The sequence below is a fragment of the Macaca thibetana genome, chromosome 13 (assembly GCF_024542745.1).
Source record: "Macaca thibetana thibetana isolate TM-01 chromosome 13, ASM2454274v1, whole genome shotgun sequence".
NCBI lineage: Eukaryota > Metazoa > Chordata > Mammalia > Primates > Cercopithecidae > Macaca > Macaca thibetana.
Genome location: NC_065590.1, coordinates 80823866 through 80845732, shown reverse-complemented (window position 1 = coordinate 80845732; position 21867 = coordinate 80823866). Strand labels below are relative to the sequence as shown.

General features: G+C 42.6%; 1 protein-coding gene across 3 annotated transcripts in view; it reads left to right on the top strand.

Moving 5' to 3' along the window:
* The window catches only part of DRC1 (dynein regulatory complex subunit 1), a 265623-nt gene that overhangs the window by 235095 nt on the left and 8661 nt on the right, over window positions 1–21867 (top strand). For 2 of the 3 annotated variants that reach the window (XM_050753628.1, XM_050753627.1), the window contains 6 exons: window positions 3321–3458; window positions 4463–4549; window positions 5854–5976; window positions 14388–14527; window positions 18573–18707; window positions 19067–19299. In XM_050753628.1, coding sequence (XP_050609585.1) covers window positions 3321–3458; window positions 4463–4549; window positions 5854–5976; window positions 14388–14527; window positions 18573–18707; window positions 19067–19299 — 856 coding nt within the window. The remainder of the gene's footprint in view (window positions 1–3320; window positions 3459–4462; window positions 4550–5853; window positions 5977–14387; window positions 14528–18572; window positions 18708–19066; window positions 19300–21867) is intronic. The other variant, XM_050753629.1, reaches the window with a different exon arrangement.

Sequence of the window (21867 nt, the reverse complement as noted above, 5' to 3'; positions counted from 1 at the left end):
GAGTTTGGTGCAGCCCCATTTGTCTATTTTTGATTTTGTTGCCTGGGCTTTTGGTGTTATATCCAAGAAATTATTGCCAAATCCAATGTGTAGAAGCTTGTCTCCTACATTTTCTTCCAGGAGTTTAATAGTTTTAGGTCTTTAATCAATGTTGAGTTATTTTTGTATATGGTATAAGGTAAGGGCCCAACTTCATTCTTTTGCCTGTGAATATCCAGTTTTCTCAATATCATTTGTTGAAGAGACTATCCTCTCACCACTGTATAGTCTTGTCAAAAGTCATTTGACCATAGATGCGGGGGTTTGTATATCATTCATTTACCATTTTGACCCTTGTCAAAAGCCATTTGGTCATATATGTAGGGGTTTATTTCTGGACTCTCTAGTTCCCTTGGTCTATATATCTATTTTTATGTCAGTACCACACTCTTTTAATTACTGTTGCTCTTTGTAGTTTTTTTTGAGACAGAGTGCTGTCGCTCATGCTGGAGTGCAGTGGTGTGATCTCGGCTCACTGCAACCTCTGTCTCTAGGGTTCAAGCAATTCTTCTGCCTCAGCCTCCCGAGTAGCTGAGACTACAGGCGTGTGCCACCATGCCTGGCTAATTTTTGCATTTTTAGTAGAGACGGAGTTTCACAATGTTGGTCAGGCTAGTCTCGAACTCCTGACCTAGGTGACCCACCTACCTCAGCCTCCCAAAGTGCTGGGATTACAGATATGAGCCACTGCACCCAGTCTGTAGTATATTTTGAAATCAGGGAATGTGGGGCCTCCAACTTTGTTCTTTTTCAAGATTATTTTGGCTATTTGGAGTCCCTTGAGATTCTGAATTTTACGAATTTTAGGATGGTTTTCCTATTTCCACAAAAAATAATGTTGGGATTTTGATAAGGATTGCATTGAATCTGTAGATTATTTTGTATAGTGTGGACATTTTAACAGTATTGAGTCATCCAATTCATAAGCACAGGATATCTTCCATTTGTTTATGTCTTCTTTGATTTCTTTTAGTAATGTTTTACAGTTTTCAGTGTACAAGGCCTACTTGGTTAAGTTTATTCATAAGTATTTCATTCTTTTTGGTGCTATGGTAAATAGATTATTTTCTTAATTTCCATTTTGGATTGGTCATTATTTGCATATAAGAATGCAACTGATTAAAAATTTTTTAAACTTTTAATTTTTTTGAGACAGAGTCTCGCTCTGTTGCCCAGGCTGGAGTGCAGTAGACTGATCTTGGCTCACTACAACCTCCACCTCCTGGGCTCACATGATCCTCCTGCCTCAGCCTCCCAAGTAGCTGGGATTTGTGCTTTTAGTAGAGATGGGGTATCACCATGTTGCCAAGGTTGGTCTCAAACTCCTGACCTCAAATTACCCACCCACCTCCACCTTCCAAAGTGTTGGGATTACAGGTGTGAGCCACCACATCTGACCTTTTTTTTAAATTTAAAATTAAAAAACTTTATGGGTAGGTGTATATATTTATGGGGTACATAAGATATTTTGATACAGCCATACAATGTGTGATAATCACATTGGGGTAAATGGGGTATCCAGCACTTCAAGCATGTATCATTTCTTTGTGTTACAAACATTCCAGTTATACTCTTTTAGTTATTTTAAAAGGAACAATAAATCTAGCTGTTCTTAGTCACCCTGTTGTGCTGTCAAATAGTAGATCTTATTCATTCTAACTATATTTTTGTGCCTATTAACCATCCCTATTCCTCCCCGACCCCCCACACTACACTTCTCAGTCTCTGGTAACTGTCATTCTACTTTCTATCTCCACGAGTTCAATTGTTTTAATTTTTAGCTCCCACAAACAAGTGAGAACATGCAAAGTTTGAATTTTTGTGCATGGCTTATTTCATTTAACACAATGCCTTTCAATTCCATCCACGTTTTTGTAAATGACAGGATCTCATTCTCTTTTATGGCTGAATAGTACTCCATCGTGTCTGTGTACCACATTTGCTTTATCTATTCATCTGCTGATGGACACTTAGGTTGATTCCAATTCTTGGCTATTGTGAATAGTGTGAATTTTTATTTTATGTCCTGCAACTTTGCTGAATTTGTTTAAGTTCTAACAGGTTTTCGTGTGTGTGAAATCTTTAGTTTTTCTGCATATAAGATCATGTCATCTGTGAACAGAGATAATTTTAACTTCCAACTTTGATGTCTTTTCAAGTGATAAACTTTTAATTAGAAGTAAAAGCTTTGTCATAATTGTAGAATTATTAGCTATCTAATAGAAATATAGTCATGTGTCACTTAGTGATGGGGATATATTCTGAGAAATGCATTGTTAGGTGATTTCATTGTTGTGAGAACATCATAACGTGCTTACACAAACCTAGATGGTATAACCTACTACACACCTAGGGTATATGATATAACTTATTGCTCCCAGGCTACAAACCTGTCTAGAATGTTACCGTACTGAATACTGTAAGCAACTGTAATGCAGTGCTAAGTATTTGTGCATCTAAACAGAAAAGGCACAGTAGAAATACCATATTATAATCCTATGGGACCACTGTCATATATGTGGTCCATCATTGACTGAAATGTTGTTACGTGGCGCATGACTGTAGTATTTTTACAGCAAATGCTGTTCCAGAGTTTAGTCCTTAGTTGAAGAATGCAACTTAGTCTGCAGTAGATACTTTCCTGTGTTGGAACCTGGACATTAATTGCTCAGCTGGGACAATCTAGGTTTTCTGGGAGCTTGCAGGGAGATTTGCAGCAGGTGATAACATTGAGGGGTTTGGTCCTGGGTGCTTGTTAAGAGCTTTGTGTTGGGCACAGCCCATTCCACTCCATCTACTGTGCTTTATCTCAGGCCTTCTGAGACTCTTCTGAAGCCACTTTCTCTTTGTACAGTTTATTATTATTATTATCATTATTATTATTATTATTGAGACAGGGTCTTACTCCATCTCCCAGGCTGGAGTGCAGTGGTGCAATCATGGCTCACTGTAGCCTCCACCTTCTGGGCTCAAGAGATCCTCCCACCTCAGCCTCCCGAGTAGCTGGGACCACAGGCGTGCATCACCACATCTGGCTAATTTTGTATTTTTTTATAGAGACAGAGTTTTGCTATACTACCCAGGCTGGTCTCCCGAGCCGAAACACCTGCCTCAGCCTCCCAAAGTGCTGAGATTATGGGTGTGAGCCACTGTGCCCAGCCCTCTTTGTACAGTTTCATGTCCTAGCGTTGACAGATTCTGGTGAGAGGGGTCTAGAGATAGTGCTTGGCACCTCCTGCTCCTGACAGTTTGTGGCCAGCCTCTTCCATGCTTTTTTCTAGGAGTTAAAAACAAAGGATGACCAGTATGTGAAGGATTTGAAGAAACAGTCAGATGACATCTGCCTGCTTCTGGAGCGGATGGAAGAACAGGTGAAGAACGTGATGAAAACCTTTCGTGAGGAGCTCTATAACATCGAGGTAACGGTGTGAAAGGACCTGGTTTCTGCTCTTGGGGGGCCCCTGGGAGGAGGTCTAGGTCTGTCCTCATGATCTAAGGAGGGCCCTAGATGACTTCTCTGTCTTCCTCTGATTTCTGTTTCTGCTCTCAGGTTTTATTAATTTATTTACTCATTCATTCATTTGACAAATACATATCAAGTGTCTACTATATGCTGGGCACTGTTCCAGGGGGCTAGGGATGCAGCTGTGAACAAAACAAAGTCCCTGGTAGAGCCTGTATTCTAGTAGGAGGCAGCTAGACAATAAACAAGTTACTAAATATATTATTTCACAGGTGGTCATAAGTGTTTTGAAAGAAAATAAGATGAGCAAGGGGTTGGGGAATAAAAAAGGGGGATTAACACTCCATAAGCATAAACCCTATATGAGGCATTTCTTTGTTTCTTTATGGCAATTGGGGCAGACAGTGGCAAAGGGGAGTGCTGCATAGGATTCAGGAATCAGTATTTTGAATTTGAATGAAATGTTCAAGATTGAGATTGAGATTTAGCCCTTTCCAAGATGGAAGAGAGCCAAGAGGTTGGAGGCCTCTCTCTCTCTGGGTTGTTGGAGACTTATTTCTGCCTTCCCAAACCTACCCCTTGTGAGCTTCATGCTGCCTTTGCTTCATGGGAACCCCAACCATGGCAACGCGTCAACAGTAGTCAGTTGAATTACACACCAGGGCCTGCCGTGTGACTGACAACAGGGGCACTGGCCTTCCTCCAGTTCCCTCCCAAGCCACGGGACTGTTGAAACATCTCCTGTCTGCATTCGGATATTGTCTTCATAACAGCTAATTTCCATGCAGCTCCTTCCATAGCCATTTGGTCTCATGAAACTTGGCAAGTCTGCATTTGAAATTTACTTTTACTATGTGGTTGTTGGTACAGCATTCATACAGTTACCTAAAAGTTCTTTGACACTGGTAGGACCTGCCCAATCAAAACAGATGCAAGAGTCTTTTTCCTTCTTGGTCATAGAAAGCATTTGAGGTGGAACGCCAAGAGCTACTGGCCAGTAATAAGAAGAAATGGGAGCGGGCCCTTCAGGCTCATAATGCCAAAGAGGTAAAGGGTGGAGGCTGTCAAGGGTGATCTGTGGGATCTGGGTGGTTTCTATTGTGACTGAATTCGCTAGCCTTTCTGTATTTTTTTTTTTTTTTTTTTTTTTTGAGATAGAGTCTTGCTCTGTCACCCAGGCTGGAGTGCAGTGACCTGATCTCAGCTCACTGCAAGCTCCGCCTCCCGGGTTTATGCCATTCTCCTGCCCCAGCCTCCCGAGTAGCTGGGACTACAGGTGCCCACCACCTTGCCCAGCTAGTTTTTTGTATTTTTTAGTAGAGACGGGGTTTCACCGTGTTAGACAGGATGGTCTCGATCTCCTGACCTCGTGATCCACTCGTCTCGGCCTCCCAAAGTGCTGCGATTACAGGCTTGAGCCACTGTGCCTGGCCTTTTTTTTTTTTTTCTTTGAGATGGAGTGTCGCTTCTGTCGCCAGGCTGGAATGCTGTGGCGCGATCTTGGCTCACCGCAACCTCTGATTCCCTGGTTCAGGTGATTCTCCTGCCTTAGCCTCCCAAGTAGCTGGGATTACAGGCGTATGCCACCATGCTAATTTTTGTATTTTTAGTAGAGATGAGTTTTACCATGTTGACCAGGATGGTCTCAATCTCCTGACCTCGTGATCCACTCGCCTTGGCCTCCCAAAGTGTTGGGATTATAGGCGTGAGCCTCCACGCCTGGCCACCTTTTTGTGTCTTGAGTAGAATTGCTGTGGCTAAATACTACTGCGTTCATTACTGCACCTCCTAGCTAATCAGTGTGGCCTTGCAGATGGGGATTGTCTCTTTGGTGGTGGTGAGTACCACCTGGGCAGCTTGCTGTGTTTTCCATGGTCCTATCACTTTCCCCTTTGTTTACTGGGTATCTCACCCAACTGTGAGTATTCATGGCCCAAGGTGTTTTAAGACACATTTTTAAGGGGTGTTTATTATCACTTTATTTCAGAGTTGTAAAGAACAAAGAAGTGACTCGACCAAGATCCAATAGACTTTTCAGAAATATAAACATCTGATTTCAGGGTCTGTGCATAATTTCTTGTCTTTTTTTCAAATATTTAGACTTCAAGGAGATGAGCTTAATTTCATAATGGAGCATTCCTCTTAGAGTTTCTGGAGTAATGACTCCATTAGGCAATATGAGCCAAGTCCTAAAAGCCTTGGGTATTCAGGACTTCGGAAAGCCACCAGACTCCCCGTGGAGCCATGAAACTTCCAAAGTTTCCCCTGTGTCATGCTGGTCAGGCCATCCAAAGGATTGAGGTGGGGCAAGGATGGTCCCTGACTTTTCTCTTGTCTTCCTGTGCCTTTAGCTGGAATATCTTACCAACCGCATGAAAAAAGTGGAGGACTATGAGAAGCAGCTGAACAGGCAGAGGATCTGGGATTGTGAAGAACACAACACGATCAAGATCAAGCTGGAGCAGGATGTGCAGGTGCAGCAGCTGGTCCTCACTAGGGTGCCTGGGTGGCGGAGCACATGGCCAACACCTGTGAATGTTTCCTGTTTAGCAACTACCTGTGATATTCTAGAGGTAGTCCCTTCAGCACGTATTTATTAATCATCTGCCTTCTTTTAAATATTCATATCTGAAGGAGCTCATGTACAGGATATATGCAGAGAGATGCTTTCTTTAAGAAACCAGTGGAGGTGAGCTGAGCATGGTGGCTTACACTTGTAATCGCAGCACTTTGGGAGGCTGAGGAGGGAGGATCACTTGAGACCTGGAGTTCGAGACGAGCCTGGGCAACATAGTGAAACTGTGTCTCGGCAAAAAATAAAAAGAAATTAGCTGAGCCTGGTAGCACACACCTGTAGTCCCAGCTACTCAGGAGGCTGAGGTTGGAGGGTCACTTGAGCCCAGGAGTTTAAGGCTGTAGTGAGCTGTGATCACACCACTGCACTCCAACCTGGGCAACAGAGCAAGACTTTGTCAGAAAGAAAGAAAGAGAAAGGGAGAGAGAAAGTAAGAGAGAAAAAGAAGGGAAAAGAAAGAAAGGAAAAGAAAGAAAGGAAAAAGAAAGAAAGAAAAAGAAAGAAAGAGGAGAGGGAGGGAAGGAAGGAAGGAGAAAAGAAAAGAAAAAAGAAAAGAAAAAAGAAAAGAAAGGAAGAGAAAGAAAGAAAAACTGCCAAGATACTACAGAGGTCTGGAAGCCATTTTCTTCTAGCAAAGGAAAAATGTCCCTAGGGCAAGTTGGTTATGTCCAAGAGCCAAAGCTAGGACAGCTACTGCTAATAATGGCAGCCATCAAGTGAGTCTCTCCCATATTCCAGATACTTAAATGAACTCTAATCTTCATCACCAACAGCATTTTATACATCAGAAATCTGAAGCTTAGAGACAAAGCTGTATATCTAGTACACAATAAACCCTGGATTCAAATCCAGTTCTGTCTGGCTCAAAAGAAAAGCCTATATTCTTCCCTTATTTTGAACAGTCCCTTGACTGATGGTTGGAAATTTCAGTGAGGCAAATTCTGACTATCAGAAAGAAGCTTCTAAGAGTTAGAACTGTCCAATATTCAGAAGGGCATTCCACAAAACAAAGATGGCTTTATCTCAAAATAAGCAATGGCCGAATGACTGTGTCTGTCTTTGGTGTTGAAGAAGGATTCCTGCAGTAGTAGGAGGTTATTTCTGGTTTCTAAAGTTTTTTCCAAGCCCCTAGGCTGTTTCAATACCAGTTAAAAAAATGTATCTCTAATTACATGTACATGTAATGTAATTGCATCTTAATATTCAAGTATGGTCTATTCATTTCAGTCTCTATGTAGAAAAAGGTGTTAGATGAAAGCTTTTCCACATAGCTTTTGTTAGAGTTTCAGTTCTTTTCCTATCACTTGATATCATGAAGTTAAATCAAAAACCCCATTAGGTTACAAATATATTTACTAGTCTTGAGAATTTTCCCAGGTCCTTCTCATATTAATGTCACAGATATGAGAGTTACTTACAGAATACTACAAGTCTGTAATACAATGGCACTCTTTCTGTGGGCTGTACATTGATATAATTTTACTGAAAATGGCTATTGTTAAACTTTCTGAATTTATCTTGGTTCTGTGATAATTTATGTGACAAAACTACGTACTGCTAGCCTCTGAGATATCTGGAGTTTCATGTTCTTAATCCAATGTCCAAATACTTCAATGAAGCAAAAAATTCTAGGACATGGGGAGATCCTGAGGTGGGTGTAGGAGGTAGAGTAAGATCAGAGAAGTAGGGGGCAGGGAGGCAGGGAGACCGGGAGACCTGGCTCTGCTGGCTGTCCCTGTCCAGGTTGACTGACGGTGGCATGTGCGCAGATGGAGACATTTCAGGAAGAAAGGGGCACGGTGCCTTTGCATCATAGTTCTTTCCTGTGTCAGATGGAAACCGAGGCTACCTACACCACTTTCCACACTGTAACTGGGGGGAAAAATCATCAAATCAGGGACTACCCATATGGCAACATGTGGAATGTTTTGGTAGGTTGAACTTTATCATAGTGACTCTTAAGTGTACTTTCACTAGACATTCAAGCCAAATGGCACTGATTTTTTTAAGAAGATGTAACATGCAGTTCAATGTTAAATTTGCTCTTCCCAACTAATGCATAGCACTCTATCAATTCTAAAATATGGAACTAAAATTCTTGCAAACCACAAAAATGGGAAGGATACAGTACACATAGACTTGGATGATGGGTGAAGTACAAGAAGTCAAAAGAAGTCTTACTGTTCATGTGCTTACTGCCAGTAAAGGTCATGTTATTAATAGGAGAGCAAAGAGAAGCCTGTAAACATTGTGTGCTTAGGTGGAAACTCCCTACCCCTGCCCACCACCCTAAAAGAAAACTGCTAGAAACATTTAATTCTTGATGCAGGAAACAAATGTTTTTATCTGTAGGCCTTATACACTCATTTAGGATTGTAAGATGTTCAGCTCAAATTTAGAGGCTGCTACCTTTAATACTAGAATATTAATCCCCCCAAATTAAATATGTTATTTATTTACACTATATTAATTTACATTGTGCAAAGCACAGAGATTAGCAAAGTACAGCCCCTGCCCTCAAGGAACTTATAATCTATTAAGGAAGAAAGCAAGCTACGGCCCAGCACGGTGGCTCATGCCTGTAATCCCAGCACTTTGGGAGGCTGAGGTGGGTGGATCATGAGATCAGGAGATCAGGATCATCCTGGCTAACATGGTGAAACCCTCTCTCTACTAAAAATACAAAAAATTAGCTGGACGTGATGGCACATGCCTGTAGTCTGAGCTACTCGGGCGCTGAGGCAGGAGAATGGCATGAACCCGGGAGGCGGAGCTCACAGTGAGCCAAGATTGCACCACTGCACTCCAGCCTGGGCAACAGAGCGAGACTCCATCTCAAAACAGAACAAAACAAAGCAACAAAACAACAACAACAACAAAAAACAGAAAACAAGCTACACAAATAGTGTCAAAGAGAAGGAGATGGGGCAGAAAGGGGGAGCAAGAGTGTGGCCTGAGATGACATTGCCAGTCTTCGGGTTCCAACATGGGATCCTGCAGGCCCAGCTTAGGGTCAAGATTGGGGTAAATAGGCCCAGTGGAGTCTCTGGAGTCAGCAGAGAAGGCCAGAGGGAAAGGCTGTTTTAAATTTCCATCCTGCTGGCACATTGGTGGCAGCCTCTTTTCCTGAGCCCGTGGGCAAGAGATGACCCCCAAAAGCAGCTGTGGAGAAGCTTGTGCTGCTCCAGGACAAAGCGGGGAAGGTGCTATCAAAACTTATGCTACCTTTACCATACAAAGACTTTTGTGGCAGGTTAGATTGTAATCTTTAAGATGACTCATAAAACACAAACATCATGTTTTGCCATTAGTCTTGGGAACATGAACTGCAACTTTGCAAAATATCTTTGGATAATTGAATAATAAGCACAGACCTTTAGCAAAATCAATTACAGGTATTTTTAACTTTTATTTTAGGTTCAGGGTACATGTGCAGGTTTGTTATATGGGTAAACTGCATGTCACAGGGGTTTGCTGTACAAATTATTTCATTACCCGGTAATAAGCATAGTACTCGCTAGGTAGTTTTTTGATCCTCTCCCTGCTCCCAACCTCCACCCTCTAGTAGGCCCCAGTGTCTACTGTTCCCCTCTTTGTGTCCATGTGTTCTCGTTTGTCCCACTTATAGTGAGAACATGTGGTATTTGGTTTTCTGTTCCTATGTTAGTTTGCTTAGGATAATGGCCTCCAGTTCCAGTTATCTTGCTGCAAAGGACATATTCTTGTTCTTTTTTTTTTTTAAACCTTTATGTCAAACCATATGATCTTGTTCTTTTTTTATGGCTGCATAATATTCCATGGTATATATGTACCACATTTTAAAAACCCAGTCTACCGCTGATGGGCATCTAGGTTGATTCCATGTCTTTGCTATTATGAACAGGCTGCAATGAACGTATGCATGCATGTGTCTTTTTGGTAGAATCATTTATACTCCTTTAGGTATATATCCAATAATGGGATTGCTGGGTCAAATGGTAGCTTTGTTTTAGGTTCTTTGAGGAATTGCCACACTGCTTTCTACAATACCTGAACTAATTTACATTCCCTCCAGCTGTGTATAAGCGTTACTTTTTCTCTGCAACCTCACCAGCATCTCCTGGGTTTTTTTTTTTTTTTTTTTTTTTTTACTTTTTAATAATAGCCATTCTGACTGGTGTGAGATGGTATATCATTGTGGTTTTGATTTGCATTTCTCTAATGATTAGCGATGTTGAGCATTTTGTCATATGCTTGTTGGCTGCATGTATGCCTTCTTTTGAAAAGTGTTGTTCATGTTCTTTGCCCACCCACTCCCCCCACTTTTTTCCCTTTTTCTTTTTTTTTTTTTTTTTGGAGACGGGGTCTTCCTCTGTTGCTCAGACTGGAGTGCAGTGGCATGATCTCAGCTCACTGCAGCCTCGACTTCCCAGCAGGCTCAAGCAAACCTCCCTCCTCAGTCTCCCGAATAGCTGGGACTACAGGCACATGCCACCTTGCCTGGCTAATTAAAATTTTGTGTGTGTGTGGAGATGAGTTCTCACTTTGTTGCCCAGGCTGGTCTCGAATTCCTGGCCTCAAGCAATCCTCCCTCCTTGGTCTCCCAAAGTGCTGGGATTACAGGCATGAGCCACCATGCCCAGCCATCCGTATACATATTATTATGTAATAACCTTCCTTTAAGAATGAAATTCACATGAGCGTGCATGTGATAGAGCTTTTGCATTTATAGTTCACATGCTCTTGTTGTATTGTAAATATAAAAACAATCCTCTGGCCAAATAAGTCTGGGAAATGCTGTCTTAGAGAGAGGGGACTGTTGCAACGCCACGAGAAGAAGGAGGGCTCCCTGGAAATCATCGGAGCAGACATTCAGGCACTCTAGGTCTCAGGGCCTCCACATGGGTCCGTTCCTGGGAAGACAGAACAGCCATTCCTCATCATCCCAAGTGGAGAGCAGTTCCGAAGACCCTCCTTCTCTGTGAGTGCTCATCTGTTCTCAGATGGTTACATCCCATGTGGAGCTTTTCTATTGGACTTTTGTGCTGAGCTGCCTCATAGACCAATGGCCTCCCTTATGTTCAGTTTACCTGTGTCTGGTTTGTGTTCTGATTCCTGACTCACTCACGATGACCATGGCTGGTAACATTTGAAGTGGCAGAGCTGGTTTCATTTGAGGAGTAGAGGCATAAATCATTGCACCTTTGCAAGAAGAGCTGCTGAGAATCCCTTTCCCAGGAGACACTCAGGGCCATCCCTAGAAGGGGACAGGGCCCAAAGCAACTCAGCCTGGGACCACCTGGATAACTGCCATTGAAATGAGGCTGTGCTGTTGGCATCATCCATAGGTCCTTGGGGATACTGTGCAAGTCAGACATTTCAAAATTAAATTTTAAATAGGCTCAGAAAGGGTCCTTTGTAGTTGTAGTTGAAGCTTCTGGCAGCTCCCTGCCCTGCCCCAAGTTCCCTACCCAAGGGCCAGGCCTGCACTTGGAGCCGCAGGGTCTGCCTGGCACGATGCTCAGTGCTGACAGAATGGGGTGAGGTGAGCACTTGCACCCATGGCCAGTGGAGCATAAACCATAGATTGCTCTTTGGAAAGCAACTTATTGAGAACTTTTGACTTAGTCATTTCACTTCTACGAATCTACCATAAGGAAACAAATTACCCCAAGAATTGTATATATAATTTGTCCCAGCATTATTTTATAGTAAAGAAAATTATTAAAAAGTATATATAACTATATATACACACACACACACACACAACTGTAGAGAAATGGTAAATTATTATGACATGGTAAACATATTAAATATTTCATATATGATAAAACAGCATAGTATATAAAAGTATTCTAGCCTGTAATCCCAGCGCTTTGGGAAGTCGAGGCAGGCGGATCACCTGAGGTCGGGAGTTTGAGACAAGCCTGGCCAACATGGTGAAACCCCATCTCTACTAAAAATACAAAAATTAGCCGGGCGTGGTGGTGGCACATGCCTGTAATTCCAGCTACTTGGGAGGCTGAGGCAGGAGAATCATTTGAACGCGGAAAGTGGAGGTTGCAGTGAGCCGAGATCATGCCACTGTACTCCAGCCTGGGTGAGCGAGACTCTACCTCAAAAAAAAAAAAAAAGGATTCTGTACTATTAAAATGATGTTAATAAAACTTTGCTAACCTGAAAAATTGTTGTTGTGATATTAAGGGAGGAAATTAGGATATAAAATTGTAGACATAGTTTGATTCCAACTATGTAAAGGACACTGGGGGGAAACATGCCAGCATTAACAGAAGTTGCCTTTGGGGGTGGAATTTTGGGTAGCCTTGCAACTTCTTTCTCCTATGTCTTCTTTTTCATTTGCTGTACTTTCCAAATTTTCTACAATGAGCAAATATTGCTTTTGCACTCAGGAAGAGTTTTTACAAAGAAAAATGTATAACTAGAAAGGGTAAATAAAAAATAAGTAAGTAGAGAAATTGAGAGGTAGGATTAGTTATGATCTCAGGGACTCATATGGTTCTTCATTCACCATCTGTTAAAAGATATTACAGGCTTCTGTTCTGAAGGAGACATTCAAATACTCATCTCATAATGGAGATTTAAAAATCCCTGCGGTGGTGATGTAGAATATTCTTGTCTAATTCCCCCATGACAATGTGTGTGGGAATCACCGGATTCCACAGCAACCATGGAAATGATGTGCTTCCTGACCCAATGGAGCGTCACCTCCTAGCCAGGAGCCCTCCTGGAGTATGACCCAGAGTGGGCTGTGATAGCTGCTTGGAATCACTTCCTCTGTTGACTCCTGGGCCAGAGTCTGTAGCCTAACAGAGGGAGACGGGACAGAGGCTGGAGAGAGCACGCATGTGGCAGTTTTATCGAGTTTCTGATTCCACTTGATTGCCTTCCCCATTCCTGCATTTCACTCGGGAGAGGCAGGAGCATGCCAGCCTCCAGCCTTGCCTCTCTCTGATCTTTTTTTCACAACCTGTCAGGGTGATCTTTCTACAGTGACTGGACCAACCATTTTCCTTCCCTGCTTAACATTTTTAGTGGTCCTCCCTTGACTTCAGGATAATGCCTTAAATTCCTAGCTTGGGAAGGCTCTGCTGCTCTGTCAGCCTCATTTCTGACCATTCCTTGCCTCGTGCCTCACATCCTAAACTTCTTGTGGTTTTCCCAAAGCCTCATATATGCTATTTCCTCTCTCTAGAGTGCTCTCCCTTCCGGTGTCACCTGTGTAACTCCAGCACATTCTCTAGGTCTCAGCTAGACACACCATCTTCCAGGGATGATTTCCCTGGTCCCTCAAGACCAAGGACAGTGCTCTTGTCATTGGTCCCATAATGGTCTGGGCTTCCCTCTATCTTGCCTCTTATCCCTAGCGTTTGTTTATCTGCCTCTGTTCTAGACGGGTCAGGACTATGCCTTTCTCACTGGTGTTTTCGCAACGGCACCTCGAAAAGTATCTCACACAGATTAGGCACACAATAAGTATTTGCTGAATGAATGAATACAGCTAATGGAAATCCAAAAAGTAAGGATGACTGTGTCTGTCCTTTTAAATGAACCTGGGTTGCTAAACACTAACACTTCCACCCTGGAAGGTCAAAGTGGGGGAAATTTCAAGTTTTTGTGGCCGTATTTATTTCTATGGTGTTTTTAGCGGGGCTACTCATATCTCTGAAGGGTCTGGAGAAAGTTACCGGAGTTAGTTGGACTTGAAAGCTCTGTGATCTTTCTTAGGCGTTAGGTATACAGATTTTAGTTTACAGTTCATTGACTTGTATTTTATCTGGTTGACCTTTAACTTGACTCTCATGATAGATTTTCTAAGAATGCAGGCTGAGGCACTTGTCCCTAAGGTTCCTCTGACATGACTTGAACAATTTATCAGAAGCCTACAAGCTAGGGCCAACTAGTGTGTGAAAATATATATATATTTGTATTTCAGAACATACCTTTATTTGTGTACAATTTTAGGTATAATTCACAGGGCAGATAAGCTTATAAATGTAGGAAAGTTTATTTTTGTATACTTCCAGTATAAACTTCTACCAATACTTTTACCTCTTTATTCTTTATGAATGTAGGTACAAAGATAAATACATCTGAATATGGAGATGCATAGTTAGGTAAATAAACATACATAAGCAGGACTATGTAAGTATATCTATGTAAATATTTACCTATACAAAGCATGTTCCCCAAAAGACATTTTAAATACGCTAGTGTATATAATACTAAGGATGCAGGTGTAGAGTTAGTGTGTGTGTGTGTGTATATATACACATATACATAGATATATATATAGTTTTTTTTAAATTTTAGATTCTTGAGCAGCAGCTTCAGCAGAGGAAAGCAATTTATCAACTAAACCAAGAGAAATTAGAGTACAACTTGCAGGTGCTGAAGAAGAGAGATGAAGAAAGCACAGTGATTAAATCCCAGCAGAAGAGGAAGATCAATCGGTAAGCTAGCATGCAGAGTGTCTTTCTTCTGGGCTCTCTGTGCTGAGAATAGGGATGGATATGTACTTTTTTCTATTGAAGGGGTAGAAACCATTAAAAATATAACCAACACTTATTAAAATAGTTTTTTGGAGAAGTTAATACATTCAAGTGGTTCCCCTTCTCTCCCCAAGAAAAGAGAACATAGCAAAAGATTTTCCATCCCCATTCATCTTGTTCCTCTTTCCCACCTCTATAACCAGTTTGTCTCTTCCAGAATTTCATTAGGCATATACAAGCCCACACAAATATTCTCATCCCCCATCTGCTTTTACGCAAATGATGGCAGTCTGTACACACTGCCGTGTATCTTGAAGACCTTTCCATCCCAGTTCATAGAGAGCTTTTACCGTTTGTTAAGCTGCTACAACCCACTGTATAGATACACTATGATTTATTTGACCAGTGTCTAATGATGGACATGTAGATTGCTTCCAGCCTTTTTCCCTTGCAAATAATACCAACCTAAGTACTCATGACATGTGCCAGTTTGCTTTTGTGGAGATACCATGGCTCATTGAAAGGTATCTATTGCTTGAAATTTCTCACACATCTTCCCTTCTTCCTTGTCTCCTTAGTCCCATCCTTCCTGCCTTTCTTCCTTTAGGAATTGCATTCTAAGTTTCAGACCACTGTGTTAGGCTCTGAGGACCAGAGTGGAATAAGATTTCTTGCTTGTAGAAGGAGACAAGATTGAGGATTTCCCTCCAAACCCCAAATAGCCTATTATTATTTATGAATTCTTCCACTTGTGGGTTGGTAATACATACATTTTGGACACATGTTGAATGTATAGACGAACATCAGTTGACATTTTGGTAGTTACTTATCACAGAAAATGGTACTGAATAAATGGGATGGCATCTTAAGCCTGATTATCTGAGAAACAAGAATAGTCAGGGGACAATATTTATGAAAAAATTCCCACTATATAAGCCCCATACTAGATAGGGGAACATCCAAGAAAGACACACATCAATACAGTGAGGAGGCACCTGGGAAAACTTCCCAAAGAAGTGAAATACTGGAGGGGGTGGGGACATGAACTGGCAAAAGGCAGTTAAGAGGAGACTCCAGGTGGACAGTGCTGGCAGCTGGGAATGGCTGGTCTGAAGGCAAGGAGGTAGGATTCAGAAAGTCCTACAGTGGGTGTAGAGAACGGGTAAGGTGGGAGGCGGGAGGAGGCGCTTGAGGCAGAGCTTGGGTTTGATGCCTGTGGCTGAGAGATGAGTGGAATCTTCCCTCTTATTTCAAACTCAGACATCTTTCCCTCAGCCTGAAAAACCCTTCAACGGACCCTGCCATTTCTAAGCACCATCTTTTCATTTCTTGCTTTCATTGCCATTTTCCTTTCCTCCTCATCACCACCCAACATTTCATAATTTGACATATCTGTTTGTGCTGCTATAACAGACTACCTGAGACTGGATAATTTACAAAGACGAGTTTATTTCTCACAGTTCTGGAGCCTGGGAAGGCCAAGATCAAGGCTGGCAGGTTCAGTTTCTAGTGAGGGCTGTATCTTTCAGAGGGGAGGGACGCTGTGTCCTCACTCAGCAGAAGAATGGGAGAGCAAGCTGGCCTAAGGCTTTGGGAGGCCTGTTTTATAAGGGCCTTAATCCCATAATCCCATTCATGACGGGGGAGCCCTCATGGCCTCATTACCTCTTAAAGGCCCCACCTCTTAATATTATCACATTGACAACACTGAATTTTGGAGGAGTTACATTCAAGCCATAGCAACCTATGACCCCAGGATTGTACAAAAACTTCCCAAAGTAGGATACCAATGATGCCCTTCTAGCCAAACGTAGTGACTTCTCCTCAGGCCTCATCCTATTATGATTGGATACTGGGTTTTCTTCTTCGGTTTAAGTGACCCTAAAATATTTGCCCTTCTTTCTTAATTTATTTGTTTCCTTTGGTGGTTCTGCTTTTCCTTGCTTGATATGTCTTGAGTATCTAGATAAGGTAATCTAGAAGACCCAGGCCTTACCATTGCTTTTAATTTTTATTTCATCTGCCACACACCTCAATCTCATGGTTTTGAATATCCCCTTTTTGTTGATGACTACCAACTTCATATCCCCAATCCTGAGCTCACCTTTCATTTACTTGGAACTGCCAAGGTAACAGTTCAACTTGGAGAGGCCCTGTCATTTCCAGGGCACAGTTTCTGAAACCAGACTTGCCTTTGCTCCCTGTTTCCAGTTCTCCAGCTTTACTCCTCTGCATCTCTAGCTTCCAGGCACTAAGGACTCTGGACTTTTTGTTGAACCTCCTCTTGCAACCATTCTTCCCTGTTGACTTCCTCTCCTGCTATCTTGCCCGGACCTTCAGTATGCATCTGGAGTTTGTTTTGGTAGCTTTTGTAATTAGATGACACGTAGGAACTCCTTTACCGCATGACATTGGGAAAAAAACCACTTTGGAATGACTACTTGTTTTTACTTCTGTGCTTGGAAAGCCTCCTTGAATGCTTTAGTTAAGAAAATGGGTTAGCTGTTTCTTTCTATCAGAGACTAAGGTAACTACTTTTTTTTGCATTTTCTTGACGATGAAAATATGAATGATGAATGTTTGCATTTGAAAGGCATTTTGATCATTTCAGAATAATGCTTAGGAGATGGAAAATTTTATTTTTAGAATTTCTAAACTTAAAATATGTTGGCCTTCAACTTCTCTGTTACTGTGTGAATGAGACACTGATAAGAGACACCTCTGTAGCAGTTTGAAGTCTGAAGTATGGACCTGGGTCTAAAAATTGTGCCTGCCATGCATATTTTATGGGCCAAGTTTCCATGCACAGAGCTCCTGTTAGCAGTGAGATGGTGAGCTGTGCCATGCCTGGATTCACAGTGCTATTGGACAGGTTTTAACTGCCTCTTGCTGTTCTGGAAATTTTGGACCATCCCCTCCCCTGCAAGCCTTGGTAAGATAGATGCCTCACCTCTGGGCTCCCCTGACATCCTGCATAAAACTCTCCTATAGCACTTGCCATGCTGTACTGTAATTAACGTTTGTCTTTGTTTTTGTCTAGACTGATAGTACGTGTCAAAGATAGTATTGAAACATATCTTTGTATTCATCTTTGTCTTTCAACATATCCTTGCGCGAAAGTGGCATTTCATGCTTGTTTAATGATAAGTGAATGAGTGAATGAATGAATGAATGAGTTACTGGACCTGTTAACGGTATCAGCACTTTGAGGCTGGAAGATTTATGTATCATAGGCTTTTGTGATATGCATTTTTTTCTTTAAATTTTCCTTGCTTCATAATTGAATTAAACATCTAAGTCATGACAGTGAAATAGTTGAGATAGATTATTTATTTATTTATTATTATTTTTTATTTTTTTGAGACGGAGTCTTGCTCTGTCGCCCAGGCTGGAGTGCAGTGGCGCGATCTCAGCTCATTGCAAGCTCCGTCTTCCGGGTTCACGCTGTTCTCCTGCCTCAGCCTCCCGAGTAACTGGGACTACAGGTGCCTGCCACCACACTATACCTGGCTAATTTTGTTTTTTATTATTTTTAGTAGAGATGGGTTTTCACTGTGTTAGCCAGGACGGTCTCGATCTCTTGACCTCGTGATTTGCCCGCCTTGGCCTCCCAAAGTGCTGGGATTATAGGCTTGAACCACCGCACCTGGCCGAGATAGATTATTTAAATATGTGAGGCTGGCCCTAGGTATGGGTATGGGCATTCTGACAAATGATGTGTTGTGAAGAAGGTTCTGTTCAGTCTTGAGTAGGAGGCTGCCTCTTGGTGGGTATGGGCTCTGGATTGCTTTCAGTGCATTTCGTTTTGGACTGTCGCATGACCTCCTGTTGCCTTCCTTTTGTTGATCAAAATGGGATCTGTGTTTTGGAATATAAGGGAGGGTTTTCTGCTCTTCCACAAATCTGCTCCTGAGTTTGTTGTAGAGCTGAATCAGGTGGATGAGAGCAACATACGTCCGACCTTCTATGCAGCTGCAGACTAACTTTTTTCTTTTCCTTCAACCAGCCTGCATGATATACTTAACAATCTGAGATCAAAATATGCCAAGCAAATAAAGCAGTTTCAGGAGGAGAACCAGTCTCTAACCTTGGACTACAAACGTCTTGTGTTGCAATTCAAGGAGCTACAGAAAGCCATGCGGTATCTTAAGGACTTGGTCCTAAGGCACTTGTCCTAGCATAGAGGTGGCGGGGATGGAGTTTGTACAGGCTGTGATTTCGTTGGACTTGATATGGCCAGCTATTTTGGAGTTGGACCAGGCATTAGTTAACCCTTTGTGGTGTGTTCCCCTGGTCCTTCACTTGCGTATCACCTGCCTTTTCTTGAGATGTGTTGGGATGGCTTCCAGTTTACTGTAAGTGGGAATCAGCTGCCCAGGGATGGGGCCACGCCCAGGAATTAGCACAGCTCCTTTTCATGTTCTTTCCCTGCTGCCAATTGAGGGGACCCTGGCCAGGCCCTGGGGTCAGCTGGCCATGCTCTGTGACTCTCCTTCACAGGCATTTTGCTCTTATTGATGATGAGAAGTTTCGGGAGATTTGGCTGATGAATGAAGAGGAGGCAAAGGATCTAATAGCCAGAGCCTTTGATGTGGACAGGATCATCCACACCCATCATCTGGGGCTTCCCTGGACAGCACCTGATTTCTGGTTCCTGAAGAATGTTGGGCCTATTTCTCAGCAGCCCCAGAAGTCCGCCACGCAGATAGTAGAAGAAATGCTCATGCACACAGGTGACTAGAACGTTGTCGTAGAACCTTAGAGCTGGAGGAGCCCCCTGAGAACATTGGGTTAAGCCAGTCATGTTAGAGATAGTCTAGGGAGGAGGGGGAAGAAATCCCATAGCTAGGAGGTGGTAGAGTATGATTATGGATATAGCTTGTAAGTCTCCTCTAATTTATAGCTTTGCTCTCTCCCCTGTATTATAAACTGGAAGTTAGGTCTAGAAACTTGATCAGGTGCAGGTCCAATTTACTTTTGCTAAGTACATTACTGTGTAGTACCTCCATCGGGATAAACTAATGTTAAATTGTCTCTCTTTTTGTGATGTTAGCAACCGTTGCTAATCATTGTCTAAGATCCATGAACTGTATTAGGAATTGCAAAATGGTGATATGTTAAATTCTATTCTTGTGTCTTTATTTAACAGTTAGAATACTTATTAAAAGAAAACTTTTCCTTCATCAGCAATTTGCTACCCTGAGATAGTCTGTATATGAAAAGCAGGATAGATGCTTATTTTTTCTCGCTGACCAACTTTCAAAATAATGGGTTGGTCCTCTAGCATCTTCCAAAGGTACCAATGAGTTTTTAAAAAATATTATGAATGCATGAATTTAAACAAATTTGATGTATTTTAGTTTACAAAAGTAATTATCCTTACTGAGGCTCAAATTCTTCCATCTTTGGCTAGTGGAAATCTTCACATTGGCTTCTAGGTCCTTTTGACTCAGCCCTAGTAGTTATTTATTTATTTATTTGTTTATGTATTTATTTATTTTTGAGACAGAGTCTTGCTCTGTTGCCAGGCTGGAGGTCAGTGGCGCGGTCTCGGCTCACTGAGACCTCTGCCTCCCGGGTTCAAGCAATTCCCCTGCCTCAGCCTCCCGAGTAGCTGGGACTACAGGTGTGCACTGCCACACCTGGCTAATTTTGTGTATTTTCAGTAGAGATGGGGTTTCACCATATTGACCAGGATGGTCTCCATCTCCTGACCTCCTGATCCCCCCACCTCAGCCTCCCAAAATGCTGGGATTATAAGTGTGAGCCACTGCGCTTGGCCAGCCCTAGTAGTTTTTTGTTTAATAGCGTCCTGGCTTTCCAGGATGACCAGGTGTTCAAGGCACATATTATACTTTACCTGCCTCAAGTCTGGAATCAGTCATTTCTCCAAGGATCCCCTGGTCCTTTTTAATAGGGATTTTTTTTTTTTTTTTTTAGATGGTCTCACTCTGTCACCCAGGCTGGAGTGCATTGGTGGGATCTTGGCTCACCGCAACCTCTGCCTCTCAGGCTTCAGCAATCCTCCCACTTCTGCCTCCCGAGTAGCTGGGACCAAAGACTCATGCCACCATGGCCAGCTAATTTTTGTAATTTTTGTAGAGACAGGGATTTGCCATGTTGCCCAGGCTGGTCTCAAACTCCTAGGCTCAAGCAATTCCTTCCCAGAGTGCTGGGATTACAGGCATGAGCCACCATGCCTGCCCAGGGAATGGTATTTAGAAACCACACTGTGGCTGCTGGGTGCTCATTGTTTTGGATTGGCCGTTGTTTCTAGGCCTTTTCAGTGGACAGAGCCGAGAGTATAGGATTTCTCACCCCTGTAATCCCAGCACTTTGGGAGGCCAAGGCAGGCGGATCATCTGAGGTCAGGAATTCGAGACCAGCCTGGCCAACATGGCAAAGCCCCATCTGTACTAAAAATACAAAAAATTAGCCAGTCATGGCATGCGCCTGTAATCCCGGCTACTCGGGAGGCTGAGGCAGGAGAATTGCTTGAACCCAGGAGGTGGAGTTTGTAGTGAGCCAAGATTGCACCACTGCACTCCAGGTTGAACAACAGAGTGAGCTTCTATCTCAAAAATAATAATAATAATAATAATTAAAAAAATAAAAATAGGCTGGGCACAATGGCTCACATCTGTAATCCCAGCACTTTGGGAGGCCAAGATGGGAGGATCATGAGGTCAGGAGTTCGAGACCAGCCTGACCAACATGGTGAAACCCTGTCTCTACTAAAAACATAAAAATTAGCTGGTGTCACGGCAGGCATCTGTAATCCCAGCTACTCGGGAGGCTGAGGCAGGAGAATCGCTTGAACCTGGGAGGCGGAGGTTGCAGTGAGCTGAGATTGCGCCACTGCATTCTAGCCTGGGTGACAGAGCAAGTCTCCGTCTCAAAAAAAAAAAAAATTATCTGTGAATGTGCACAGCCACCCACCCCTGCTTTGAGTTGGCTGCTTCTATCTAATCTGTCGCAGGTTTAGAAACCATAGAACCACTTGCTAGATCATCTCTGAAATAAGAATAAACGGTCTCACACTCTCCCTCCCACTCCCTGGTTCATGGCTGGATTTTGAGTATGATGTTTCCAGGCAGATGCATTTTGGAAAAGTAGGGCATCACAGGCTGGCTGGGAATGGCCGAGTTCTTCAGGTAGTCTCTGATTCCGATCCCCTAGCCCTCCTTCCCCCTACGTAATAGGCTTTTTTCATCATAAAGAGACTGTGAGAATGCCTCACAGAGGCTTTTTGAGAGGTACATTTTTTCAGAGAAAGCCATCTGACTGTTTCTCAGAGTCAG